This window comes from Sus scrofa, chromosome 13, assembly GCF_054392235.1.
Source record: "Sus scrofa isolate SSC_HxYL_T2T_F1_AM1 chromosome 13, Sscrofa_HxYL_maternal_Yorkshire_Landrace_v2.0, whole genome shotgun sequence".
Lineage (NCBI taxonomy): Eukaryota > Metazoa > Chordata > Mammalia > Artiodactyla > Suidae > Sus > Sus scrofa.
Genome location: NC_139395.1, coordinates 214,951,372 through 214,965,359, shown reverse-complemented (window position 1 = coordinate 214,965,359; position 13,988 = coordinate 214,951,372). Strand labels below are relative to the sequence as shown.

General features: G+C 43.5%; 1 protein-coding gene across 1 annotated transcript; it reads right to left on the bottom strand.

The window, feature by feature from the left end:
• Positions 1-1,529: 1,529 nt before the first annotated feature.
• On the bottom strand, positions 1,530-6,530 carry CBR1 (carbonyl reductase 1). The gene is given in 3 exon segments (NM_214073.1): positions 1,530-2,255; positions 5,457-5,564; positions 6,137-6,530. Coding segments are annotated over 3 exon segments (870 nt in total). The 5' UTR covers positions 6,426-6,530; the 3' UTR covers positions 1,530-1,782.
• Positions 6,531-13,988: the final 7,458 nt, after the last annotated feature.

Genomic DNA, 13,988 nt, shown 5'->3' with positions numbered 1-13,988 from the left:
TGAGAACCCCAGAAGCACTATGTCTTAGGATCCAGTGCTCTGACTCCTACAGACCTCAGCCCTGCTTCTGCCCTCCATCCAGGGAGGGGCCAAATATTCCAGAGTATTCCCAAAAGCCACTTCCTGGCACCACATTCTCCTTATTGCTACAACCTGAGCCATCCTGGACACAACCCTCCTTGGATCTGTCCTCTGAGATGCACAGTGGTTTCCTAGTGGACAAATTTGCCTCCTCCAAGAAAAACTGGTTGGGCAAGAGCCACCAGGGGCTACAGATTCCTGGCAGACAAACAACAGTAACAATGAGAATAACAACTCACTGGGAGACCTCCCAAAGGAGAAAAGGGAGTGCAGATCAATTGGCTTGGGCTGGGCCCATCATCCCCTTCAGAATAGGCTTTGCTGCTTTTTCCTATGATGCAGTGAAATTACTCAGGGTACCTTCTTCTGGAGACAGTCTTCTGAGGATATAGCTTCCCCTGCTCTCCTAATGGAAACTCAAGAAAGAGACTAGAGACAGTAGGGCTGTGATGAGGCTTTCAGAGTGGGCAGGTACCTGGCTCTGTGGGATTCAGTGTCCCCACAAAGGAGGGGTGTTTGTTATGCAGCGGGGAGGAGACAGGGCCCTCCAAGATCAAAGGGAAGGCAACATGCAATGCCAGCATCTGTGTGCATGTGCAGTTCTGCAGTAAAGTAGCATAAGCTATATCCATGAGTGCAAACGTATCTATAGCTGTCTGCCTAAAATTTGTAGTATACCTAATAAGTGGGACAAAGAAACTTAGATGTAGTGGGAAAACAAGAGGGGTATATAAGGTGGCACGCAGCTGTGTTCGGGGCTCAGACTCTGGATACTAATCTGCTGAGTCAGTGCAGGCATGAATGAACACTGCTTCCTGGTAAAAAGCCTTGGGGTCTCATTTCTCTGTACATAAGTCCAGCAACAGTTAAGCTCTTACTGGGTGCCAAGCCAATGATTGGAATGTTTCCTTTAAAGGGGACAAACCCCTAGTTTTGCTGGAAGGGTTTACTTTTTGATTTTTTTCCTAGTAACAGTTAATAAGTGGGTTATCTTGATACGTAGTCTTCTTCAGAACTGGGGGTGCAATGATGTTGTGATACAGTGTCCATTTCCACCCTAGTTGTTGAGATGCTAAGGGTTTGATTTAGACATTGATGATGTTCTGTGGTGAGTTTGGATACATTTTTTAAAGATTGGGAGGAAACAAACAACATGGTTTTAGGGCAAGATTGGTAAAGTGACGTGACTCTTCAAATAAGGGCTGTCCCTTGCCTTCGGGGGCTGTCACTTTTCACATCCACGAGTCTGAAGATCAGACATGGAAATTAACAAAGAAATAACCATGACAGTAGAGATTCTGGGACCTGTAAAGCTGAAAGATTTCCTGTCAGACCCAATCCGTAATGGCCCTTGTTCCAAGTTATGCTGTCACTTCTCTTGACTAACCTGTTGGTCTCTTTGATTTCTGAGCGGTTTTAGCAAATGAATAATCTGCTCACACAGAATTTTAAAAAGAAACATTTATTCCTCTCTTCATTTTTATTCATCATTTGGAATCCATTCCATTTTCCCTCCCTGGGATAATAGAGGAAATCACAAAAGCCTTCACAGAATAAGCAGCCGTCTCCCAGTGGGGACTTAATAGAGAGATATTTGGATTCTTCTACAAAGCTGTTTTTTTTTTGTTTTTGTTTTTTGTTTTTTTGCACAGGAATATTTTTGATAGTGTAAGTATCCTTTTGGTGAAATCAGGACACAAATTATGCATTGACCCAGGGGTAGCTCTCAGGGGGAACACCCCATTCTACAACTTTTTTGTCAGTAACAAACTGACCATGAGGCCCCTCTGCATCTGAGGGCAAAAGGGCCAAGTACACGGGGGTCTCTGCTCCTACCTCTGGGCTCTTGGGGGCTTTGGGTCCCCCCATGTCAGTTCTCACCCACCCTGGGCAGCAGGCATTCAGGAGGATCTTGTCCCCTGCTCTCTGCTCTCTCAGTTTCCTGGCATAGATCCTGGACAACACAGAGACCCCAATTTTTGTCACTCCGTAGGTCGAATCACTCCATCCCTCCTTCCTGTGCACCCCGTTCTTTGTGTCTTCCACAAACTTGTTCATGAGCCCCACCAGCTCCTCCTCTGTGATGGTCTCACTCTTGAACTTCTGCTGCAATTCAGGGCTGCACTCGTTAAGGGCTCTGACACCTTCAGTGCTAGACACATTCACCACTCTGCCTACAATAGAACACGAATTGTTACATAGAGATGTGAGTGCAGAAGGATGAATATCCAATTTGCTGTGATGTTGGACACCAAATTTCCAACTGAGAATCAAGGACCAGTTTGCTAGGAGATGAATTAAGACTGCCTCCATGAGAGAAGGCCATGAAACTGTTTGGAACCTGTGTTAGCCATCATGTCCAGGATGATGTCAGAGAAAGAAAGGCTCAAGTGGGGAGGGCAGTGCCCAGATTCCCATATGAACAGGAAACTGGTGTATGGAGGAAAATGCTCAGAAAATAAGAGGGGTCCTCACCACACTTGGGAGAGTGGCCTCTTTGGGGACCACCTGAGGGTCTATGATCCTTTGGTCAGTGGTCTAGGACAGGTCTCTGTTGACCCACAATGAACCTGTGGGTTTGTTTCTTGCTGGAAGTTCCCAAGTGACCAGATAGCATTAGATTTGGAAGGCTTGGATGGAGGAACGAAAAAGCATTCATTTCAGGGTCTGAATTTCATGCATTTTTTTCTGGGTTTGGGTTTTTCTCAGCTCACGAGTAATGCCTCCAGTCCTGGCTATTGGAGGACAGAGAGGGGCAGTGGAAACTGACTATTTCAGAGATGCCCACTGAGTATGAACTCAGAGATTCAAAGGGACCTTAAGAGGGAATGAGAGTAGGACATTTTAGGGGCCATCAGAAGAAGCACTTCCTGGGTTGGAAATGGGTTTGATATTGTGGATGGATTATATTTAGGTTTGGTTATTTGCAGTGGTTCTTTAGGTCCATGAGGGGAGTGGAAATGGGTGCTGTACCAAGGCAGGGATAGGATAATTGCTGTATGGGACTCTAGCATCTTCTGAGGCACAAAAGGACTGGGAGTGTTTCCTCTGCCGGCAAGTCAGAAAGAGGACAGATGGGTAGGAGACAAAACTGTTGAGGCCAAGACCGGACACAGAGCTGAGAAGTGGGCTGCAGGTGGCAGCCCTAGGAAGTTACAGTGTGTCCTGATGAGGTGAGATGCTGTCTCTGGACCTGGCTTTTCAATCCTGGCAGGAGATCCCCTGTCTAAGGGGTCAAAGAAGATACTGTCAAGTTTCCTGGGAGACTGAGTGACAGTCTCCTCTGGTTGTCATACTGATGGAAAATGAGTAGTTGATAAAAAACAAAGGGTGCTAAGTAGCAGCTAATTTCCATGTTGTAAATATTTAAACAAGGAGGCCATTAGACTGTGTGTCTCTAATTTTCTGTTCACTTCTGGTAGCAAACCAAAGTGTGAGCCTGAAAATGCCAAAAGTGTAACATGGAAACCTAAGGACCACCAGTCACAAACAGCAACCTGGGCCAAAAGTTTCAAACATTCCATAATCTTATTCCTTACTTCATTTAAACCTTTTTTCCATAATCATCTGTCCCCAAGTACCTGTGGGTGGAACCATCCTCACTGTTCTAGTTTGGTACTTTCTGATTCAAACAGTAGATTTTTTTTTTGTAAAAAACAAATCTTTTAATTTCATATGCCTAGATTTTTAATTAACCTATACTAAATACTTATGGACAAATAGTTTCATGTTAATAAAGGCACGAATAGCAGATGATTAAGGGAAGAATCAAATTAGTACAAACACATGAAAATGTATGTAGCGGCTTTATAGGATGGATTACCTGCTCCCCTAAAACTACCCCTCCCCCAAGCTGGCTCCTTAAAATATTAGGAATATTTCTGATACTATTGCTCTATCTCTTAAATAATTTTTGTACTAAATTTAGGTGCTCAATGATCCTTTGTATATAAGGGATCCTTAGGAAAGCTCCAGGGGCTGCTCTCTGTAAGGAAAGGGCTAAGCTTGGCCAATGATTGTTCAGTCCTTGCCCAGGGCATCTGGGAGGAAATGATAAACCCTTAGAATGTCCTGCCTGAGAAGACTGGCCTTGCTCACTTGGTGTCTAGGGTCAGGCTCCATAATCTATGTTAACACATGACTATGCTGGGGCCTTGGGCTTCCTGGTATGAACTGGACCTTGGGAGGGTCTGGAGAGTCAGGTCAGCCAAGAGGGAAGTGAGCCATGACTATGTGACCCACCAGCACCAAGGCCACTGAACACCAAGGCCAGGGTGAGCTCCCAGGTGGGCAGTGCTCCATGTGTGCGGTCTCCTATTGTTTCAGGGAGAAACACGTGCTTTGTCTAAGATGTGCTGGGAGAGGACCTGTGGCAGCTCCATCCTGGTCTTTGCTGGACCTGTGCCATGAGGCCTTGATCCCTGCTGACCTGAGCCAGTCTCCACTTCCTAATTCACTGGCATTTGTACTTAACAGCTTTTTGGTGAGTTCTAAGTCCTTCTAGTGAATTATTGAACCTGAGAGTATTGTGGGGACCTCCTGAAATTTTCAGGACTCAGAAGTGTACATTTGACTTAGTATCTAGCATTACATGTAATATATCCTATCACAGGAGAAAAAAAGCAAAATCCAGATGAAGAGATGTAGAAAAAGCTTCAGGGGGAATGATGAATTGATGGTAGTGTAGGCTACCCAAACCTGGATCAGAAAAGGCAAATGAGGAGTTCCCGTCGTGGCGCAGTGGTTAACGAATCCGACTAGGAACCATGAGGTTGCGGGTTCGATCCCTGCCCTTGCTCATTGGGTTAACGATCTGGCGTTGCCATGAGCTGTGGTGTAGGTCGCAGACGCGGCTCGGATCCCGCGTTGCTGTGGCTCTGGCATAGGCCGGTGGCTACAGCTCCGATTAGACCCCTAGCCTGGGAACTTCCATATGCCGCGGAAGCGGCCCAAAGAAATAGCAAAAAGACAAAAAAAAAAAAAAAAAGAAAAGGCAAATGAGCAAAGAAAAAAGGTGAAATAGGTTACTGTGAGAGAGAGAGAGGTGGGGATAAAAGGTCTGGGGTGGACTCTCAAGAGAACTCTACCTGTGATGGGGCTGGAGAGAGTTAAAGACCTTGTGTAAAAGACCTTTGAACTAAAAATAGGAAAGAGATAAAAGAGCCAGAGGTATGAAGAGCAGCTGAACAGAGACCACCATGACCGTGATAGCATTAAGAAACCTATGGTCACAGGGCACCTGGCCGGGTGAAGACACATCCTGGAGGCCAGGGAAGGTAAGCAAGAGAGGTAGCCTAGCATGCAGAGGAGGGCAGAGGCAGGCAGGGCTCTGATCTTGCTAGAAATACTACAGCTTGGGCTCCAATCAGACTCACCTTGAGGTTTTATTAGAGGCAGAAGCTCTGTGCACACATTTCGGGTTCCCATGAAGTTTGTTTTCATAGTCAGTTCTGCCTGAATATGAAACGGTGTGGGATTGTCCACTTTTAGGGCAAAAAGAAAAAAGAACTAATTATTAGTAGCCTTATGTAAAAATGCATGAAATAATAGGTGCTTTTGCCCTGTATTCTGATGAATACTAAGTAATGTCTGGGATTAGTTAAAAGCATTGTGCCAATGAGCATTTCAGAAATTTATCCTGCTGTACAGTTTTGAAAGACAGCACCAGTGGGGGAGGCTAAGGGGGTATATAAAGGGTCTCTGTGTCCCATTTTTGCAATATTTTATTTCAAAATAAATTAAAAATTCATCCAACTTAATTTAAAAAATTTTTTTTAAATCACCCATCTGCTCCAAAGTTCAATCAGAGTGAAATGTGAAAACTTGGAGTCAGTTCCTAACAGTTTGATCAAAGTTATTGCAGGAGACTTATGGCTGGAAAGATGTCAATTTGGAAGGTTCAGCACCCTCTGAACATCAGTCTCAGAGTCTCTGAACATCGACTTCTCTAGGGAACAGGTTCGAGGTCCCACAGTGGACCTTCAGGCAGCAGCCCCCACCCACCCAGGCTGGCCCCCCTCAGAAGGCTGTATCCTTTGAGCTCACATCCACTTACACTGGAAGGCGATGGCCGCGTTGTTGACCAGCACATCCAGCCCACCATACTCCTTCCGCAGGAAGTCACACAGGGCACGGATGCTCTGCAGGTCTATGATGTCCAGCTGGTGGAAGCGCGGGCTCAGGCCCTCGGCTTGCAGTTGCTTCACGGCTGCCTGGCCTCGTGCCACGTCCCTCGCTGTGAGCACCACGTCCCCAGCGAACTGCCGGCACAGGTCCCGCACGATGGCGAAGCCAATACCCTTGTTTGCCCCAGTCACCAGAGCCACTCGAGTGTTGGAAGACATGGCTGGTGTGGTGTATGTGCTCTGGCGTGGAGAGTGGAGGGTGGTGTGAGTCTAGGGCAGAAGGTGCAGCCAGGCAAGGAGCAATTTGGTAACAGAGAAGCCAGGTAGACCAGAGCTAGGATTCAGTGTGTCTGGTAGCAGGGCTGTGATTCCCAGGGGACTAAGCCCTGCCTTCTGCCCTCCCTACAAGGAGGGCCCAGTGTTGCAGTAGGTTCCTAATAACTGAGTCCCGACTCCTCCCTCTCCCTGGTGCTGCCTCCAGAGCCAAACCTGGAAATAGCTGTCTTTTGATTCCACCTCTGAGTTGCACATGGGTTGGAAAGGTGGAGATGGGTTGGTGAAGCTCCAGCGCTGGAATAGGGATTCCTGGAAGCTGACAAAAAAGAATTTGGGAGGGAGATCTCCAAAAGGAGAAAAAGGAGTGCAGATTCATTGTCTTGGACTGGGCCCATCACTCCCCCCAGTATGGCAATAATTGCTTTTTCTTCAATGCAAAAAAAAAAAAAAAATACCAAGGCGCTTGCTTCTGAGGAACATAGATTCTGGAGCTACCTTAAGAGGAGTTCAAGTCAGTGCATGAGAGAAAATGGTTCTGTGCTTCGACATTCCTGTGGGCAGGGTACCTGACTCTGTGAGATTCCCAGTGTTGCCCCAGGTGTGGTATGTGTTTATGAAAGTCTTACTGCATACCTAGCCACTGATTGGAATGTTTATTTAATGGCTATATAAGTCCAGGATTGCTGAAAATGCCTATATTTGGGGTTAATTTTTTGCCAAGTTAATAAGTGGTATATTGAACTAGGTGTTTTTTTATGGAATTTGACAAGGAGTGCTTCCATGAATGGAAGGAATATGGCCAACAATCCCTGGCACCCTGGGGAGGTCATACATGCTGTTGGGAAGGAGGAAGCTTCTTGTTGCCTTAGGTGGTGTTGGGAGCCTCACACAGGGACTCAAGACAGAGGATCTTGGCACTTCCCATGTGTTTTCAACAATGTCACCTATGTCCAGACACTAATCTTCATAGCCGACCTATGACTGTGATTCCCAGTTTACTGTTGAGGGTAAACAGTAGCTTCAGCATTTGGCTCATGGTCATGCAAGTTGGTGGTGTAGCCAGGACATCTTGCTTGTAGATGTTCATCTTGAAAGCTTACAAAGAGAAAACTTAAAGGAATTCTAGGTGTGCATCAGTCCTCCAAACTAGATTCAAAAATTATGAACAATTGAGCTGGTTTGGTATTTAATAGTCTGCACAAATGGACATGTATGAAGAACTATGTATTCATCAATAAAACTGCAGTCCTCCTGCCCCTTCTTTCCCACACAAATAATGCATTCACAATGCGGAGACTGAACAACAAACTCTCTCATCCACTAACAACCCTGCACACTCAACTTTCCCTGCTGTACTGCGGGGAGCCAAGAAAATGCAGGGATTCAAAACCAGGACCTTGTCTGATGGCAAAAAAAAAAAAAAACCCTCAAGGCAGGTTCCTAACCAAGGAAGGGAGCTCACCTGAACGGTACAAGCCGAAGGTGGGCCTCTGGTCAGGATGAAAGCCTGCCTGCACGGTACAAGCCAAGGGTAGGCCTCAGGTTACACAGCTTTCATTTTGATGTTTATGGGGAAAAATTGGGGCTTTCCCTGGAAAGCAATTTCCATGTTTGCGCTGGAGAACATGGATTGTTTCTCAGGTGACCTAGTCTTTCCTGTTTTATCTGTTATTTAGTTTTCCTCAGTCTTTCCGGATTATTTACTTATTATTCCTATTTTCCATTCTTATTTTCCTGTGGTAATTTGTGATTTAACAAAGTTACAACAATAATATAATAAAAATTTCACCCTGAAGGACTTTTTCCTATTCAAATCCAACTTAATTAAAACATAGTGTTTTTCTACTAACTAGTTACACAGTAAACTTTAGAGTTAGGATTTTAATGAGGTTCATAAAAGTTAGATACATGTTATTCTTGACCAAAAGACACCTAGCTATGAGTTATAAAAGCTTTTAAGTGATAGCTAGTTAAGTTGGTTTATATTTTCTTACACTGTCTCCTTGCCATAACACTTTAAAGATAAGCACCAGTCTAAAAATAAGATTTGTGAATGCCAAAGTCTTGTGTCTGTGACCTCTTCACCTTGTGGAGACTTGCTGGTCATGGGATGGTTTGTACCGAGTCTCCTCCTTTCCACATGACGTATTGTACCTAACTGCCCTTCAACTGTACTCACTAAATTTAGTTAAGATAAAGATCTTAGAACATGATGTATAGCTGCTGTAGCATGTAAAAGATAACCAATGTACTTTTAACACTGTGATGCAATCTGTAGTGAAAAACTGTCTATATAATCAACCACTTATGCCAATAAAATGTGAGCAGTCCAGTGCCCTGAAAGAAGGGACAAAGAGGCTGTCTCTGTGTTGTATATTTGCCAACGCCGTGTCCCTCTCCTATCGGGAAAAAGTGTACACTCCCTGGCCGCCAGAGCTGGCCTCCCGCACTGTACGTGATTCTTTTATGGGTGTTTCTTTCATATGAATGTCCACTCACAGTTCAAAATAACAATTGTTTTTTTTCCTAGTGATTTTGGGGTTAAAAAAACCAGAGGAAATGTCTTCCTTTCCTGGTCTTGCCCTTGTTATACTGCAAGCTGTTGAGCTAAAGAACACAGGCTAAATGCCACCACGCTCCTCGTCTTATGTACCCTCTCTGGCTACTTTCCTGCTGCAAAGGCAGATCAGAGTAGCTCCAACAGAGACCATTTGGACCTGCAAACCTGAAAAGATTTCCATTCTGACCCTATCCATAAAGGCTGTTTTCCCAAATTATACTGTCCTGTTTCTTGACCTAATTTTGACCTCTTAGATTTCTGAGTGTGTTTGGTAAGTGACCAGTCTGCACAAATGGAGCTTTATGAAGAGCCATGTATTCATATATTGATTTTTATTCATCATTTGACATCCATTCCACTTTCCCTCCCTGGGATTACAGAGGAAATCACAAAAGTATTCATAGAGAGCCATGGTTGTCTACATGGGGAAAAAATAGGATTGTTATCAAAGAGACAGCCTGAAGGACCAGAGTCTGGAGTGACTACAGTTGATCTATAAGCTGAGAAAACCCGGTCAGGTTTGGAGGCTAGGCACCATTGCTGGGGTGCTAAAGGGAAGGGGCAGGTTCCACCGTTATAGCCTCATCCTCTGCACTTGTTCTTAGGCTGCAAGGCACCAACTGCTCCAGCTACAGGATCTACCCTTGGGCAGCGGCTGCTTAGCATCAGTTTGGGGAGCACCCCATTGCCCTTAAGCGTATAGAAAAACTGGAGCAGGTGGAGGAATCCTTAGAGCAAGCACAGGAATAGGAATAGTATAGGCCTCGTGACCCCAGCCAGCACTAGGCAAGGGGAATATTGAAGCAATTGCTTAAACAGCATAAATGATCCTGGGAGTTGGAAGGGGCCTGCTGGGCAGGCAGAAAGCTGAAATTTGTCTAGGGAGTAAAGGTGAATTTGGAAACTGTGTGGGCAGTCCAGGAGACCACTCAGAGGGGGAATTCCAGGTGTGTAGAAAGCCTCAATTTACCTATGGGGTTGAAAAAGTTATTTTTGAAACAGGAAGAATGATCCTTGGGCATAGTACAAGCTCTGTGATCACAGCCAACAATCAAGCAGGTGACCATGAAAGCAGTGTATATTGCACAACTAGCCAAAGCAGTTTATAGGGGCCAGCTGGCACATCTTTTAGATTGCAGTGACCACAGGAAACACTCTGCCACTGGCCTGGTAGGGGGATGGGCCACCAGAAATGTGCTCGGCTTACAGCAACAGAGAGAGCCTTTTAGTAAGAGATAGTGAGTATCCCTTGACTTGGGGCTACAGAGAATGCTCTCTAGACTGGCCAAACAAAGGAGTGACTACAGAAAAGCACCTGCCTCTGAAGCTGCCTCCCAATCAAGGGAGGGAAAGCAGGAGCAGCTGCTTATGTTGCCAACTGCAACAAATCACACTGAGAGCTGCCTGGAAGCAGGAGGGGTCTCAGGAGACAGTTCTGCTCTCCCACCACCGGCCACAATAGCAATCCTGTGAACCATGTACCACTGGCAACTCACAGACCCCAGCACTAGCATCACTCAGCTCCAGGGTAGGTTGCATAATACCACAGCTCCCATCACGAGCTGGGTACATGTGAGCTCTTACCAACTCTGAGTAATCTAAGACTAGCCACCAGCTGCTGCATCTACATTCCCACTATCAAGGGGACAATAAACACAGCAAGTTAGACATCATGAGATGACAAAGAAATAGCTATCAGAGAAAAGAACAAGACAAGAGTTCCCATTGTGGCTCAGTGTTTAACAAGCCTGACAAGTATTCATGGCGACATGGGTTCAATCCCTGGCCTAACTCAGTGGGTTAAGGATCCAGCATTGCTGTGAGCTGTGGTGTACATCACAGATGCAGCTGGCATCCTGTGTTGCTGTGGCTGTGGCATAGGCTGGCAGCTACAGCTCAGATTCGATCCCTAGCCTGGGAATCTCCATATGCCACAAGTGCAGCCCTAAAAATACCAAAAAAAAGGAAAGGAAAGAAAAGAAAAGAAAAAGAAACCTAAAGAAAAAGCAAACTAAGATGAATAGCATAATATCTGAAATAAAAATACGCTAGAAGGAATAAACAGCAGAATAACAGAGGAAGAAGAATAGATAGGTGATGTGTTAGATAGAGTGGTGAAAAATCACTGCCACAGGAAAAAAAATTAAAAAAAAATAATGAAGAGTTCCCATTGTGGTACAGTGGAAATGAATCTAACTAGGAACCATCAGGTTGAGGGTTTGATCCCTGGCCTCACTCAGTGGGTTAAGGATCTGGCATTGCTGAGAACTGTGGTGTAGGTTGCAGATGTGACTTGGATCTGATGTTGCTGTGGCTGCAGTGTAGGCCAGCGGTTGAAGCTCCAATTGGACTCCTAGCCCATGACCCTCCATATACTGCAAGTGTGGCCCTAGAAAAGTGAAAAAGAAACAAGAATGAAAAGAACTGAGGAGAGTCTGAGAGTCCTCTGGAACAACATTAAATGTACCAACATGTGCATCATAAGAGCCCCAGAAATAGAGTAGATAAAGGGCTAGAGAAAATATTCAGAGTTTATAGACAGAAACTGCCCTAATATGGGAAAGGAAACACTCACTCAAGTTGAGGAAGCAAAGAGAAACCCACACAGAATAAACCCAGCAAGATACAAACTAATCAAACTGACAAAAATTAAATACAAAGAAAAAAATATTAAAAGAAGCCATGTGGGAAAAGCAACACAGCATAAAAGGGGACACCTATAAGGATAACATCTGATCTTTCAGCAGAAACTCTGCAAACTAGAAGGAAGTGGAAAGACATATTTAAGGAGATTAAAATAAGGAATCTAGAACCAAGAATAGTATAACCACAAGGCTTTCATTCAGATCTGATGGAGAGATCAAAAGGTTTTCAGCCAGGCAGAAGCTAAGAGAATGCAGCACCTCTAAACCAGATCTACAACAACTGCTAATGGAAATTCTCTAGGGAAAAAAAGAAAAAGCCACAATTAGAAAGAAGAAAATTTCAAATCAGATACTTAGAGGCACTGGTAAAGACAAAGATAAAGGTAGAAAATCACCCATTGACAATTTAATGGCAAAACTAGCAAACATAGGAAGAGAAAACAGATGCAAAACATTGAAAATACATCTGAAGATAAGATGTCTGCAAGCACAAACAATTCTATACACATATAGCTGGTTATATCCAAATCTAATGGCAACCAAAACCCAAAGAATTTGGGTTTGAACACATGAAAAAAGAAGCAGCAATCCAAACACAACACTAAAGATAGCATATCACAAGAGAAAGCAACAGAAGAGGAAGGGAAGTAAAAAAGACCCAAAGTAGTATTCCCAAACAATGAGGAAAATGGCAATAAACCCATTTTAATCCATAATCACACTGAATTTAAATGGATTAAATGCTCCAACCAAAAGACACAGACTGGTTGAATGCATGCAAATCAAGACCCATATATATGCTGTTTACAAGAGACCCACTTCTGTCCTAAAGACACAGACTGAAAGTGAGGGGATGGAAGAAGCTATTACATGCAATGGAAATCAAAGGAAAGTGGGGGTAGCAATACTCATATCAGACAAAATAGACTTTAAAATAAAGAATGTCACAAGAGCTGAAGAAGGACACTACATAATGATCAAAGGATCTACTCAAGAAAAGGATATAACAATTGTAAATATATAAGCACCTAATATTGGAGCACCACAATATAGAAGGCAACTGCTGACAGCCATAAAAGGAGAAATAAACAGCAACCCAATAATATTGGGGGACTTTAACATCCCACGTACATCAAGGACAGATCATCCACACAGAAAACCAACAAGGAAACACGGGCCTTAAATGAGACTCTAGAACATATAGATTTATCTGATATTTATAGAACACTGTGTCCCCAAATAGCAGAATATATATTCTTATGAAGTGCACATGGAACATTCTCCAGGATAAATGACATCTTGGGCCAGAGATCAAGCCTTGGTAAATGTTAAAAAGCTGAAATTTCTTTCAAGTATTTTCTCCAACCATAATGCTGTGAGACTAGAAATCAACTACAAGGAAAAAACAGCAAAAAACTCAAACTTCTGGAAGCTAAACAATATGTTTCTGAACAACCAATGGATCTTTGAAGAAATTGAAGGGGAAACCAAAAGATACTTAGAGGAAGATACAACAATCCCAAATCTCTGGGACATAGTAAAAGCAGATATGAGAGGGAAGTTTATAGCAATACAAGCCTATCTCAGGAAACAAGAAAAATCTCAAATAAACAACCTACCTCACACGTAAAACAGCTAAAGGAGGATGAACAAACAAAGCCTAAAAAATAGTAGAAGGAAAGAAATCATAAAGATTAGAGCAGTAAAAAATGAAATAGAGACAAAAAAACAAGAGAGAAGATCAATGAAACCAAAAGTTGGTTCTTTGATAAGATCAAAAAATTTATAAACCTTTAGCCAGACTCATCATAAAAAAATGAGAGGACTCAAATCAATAAAATTAGAAATAAAATGAGAAATTATAACTGACTACACAGAAATCCAAAGAATCCTATGGTATTACTTTAAACAACTGCATGGCAATAAAATGGACAACCTGTAAGAAATGGACAAATTCTTACAAAATTACAACCTACTAAGACTGAGCCAGGAAGCAGTTGAAAATATGGGTAGACCAATCACTAGTACTAAAATTGAAAATATGATTTTAAAAAACCTCTAAAAAATAACAGTCCTGCGCAAGATGGCTGTACAGGCAAATTCTCTCAAACATTCAGAGAATAGTTAACACCTATTCTTCTGAAACTCTTCCAAAATATTGCAAAGGGAATAACATGTCCAAGCTCATTCTATGAGGCCACCATCACCAAGAAACCAAGAGCAGTCAAGGATACCACACACACACACACACACACACACACACACACACACGCACACACACACACACATATCACACGCAAT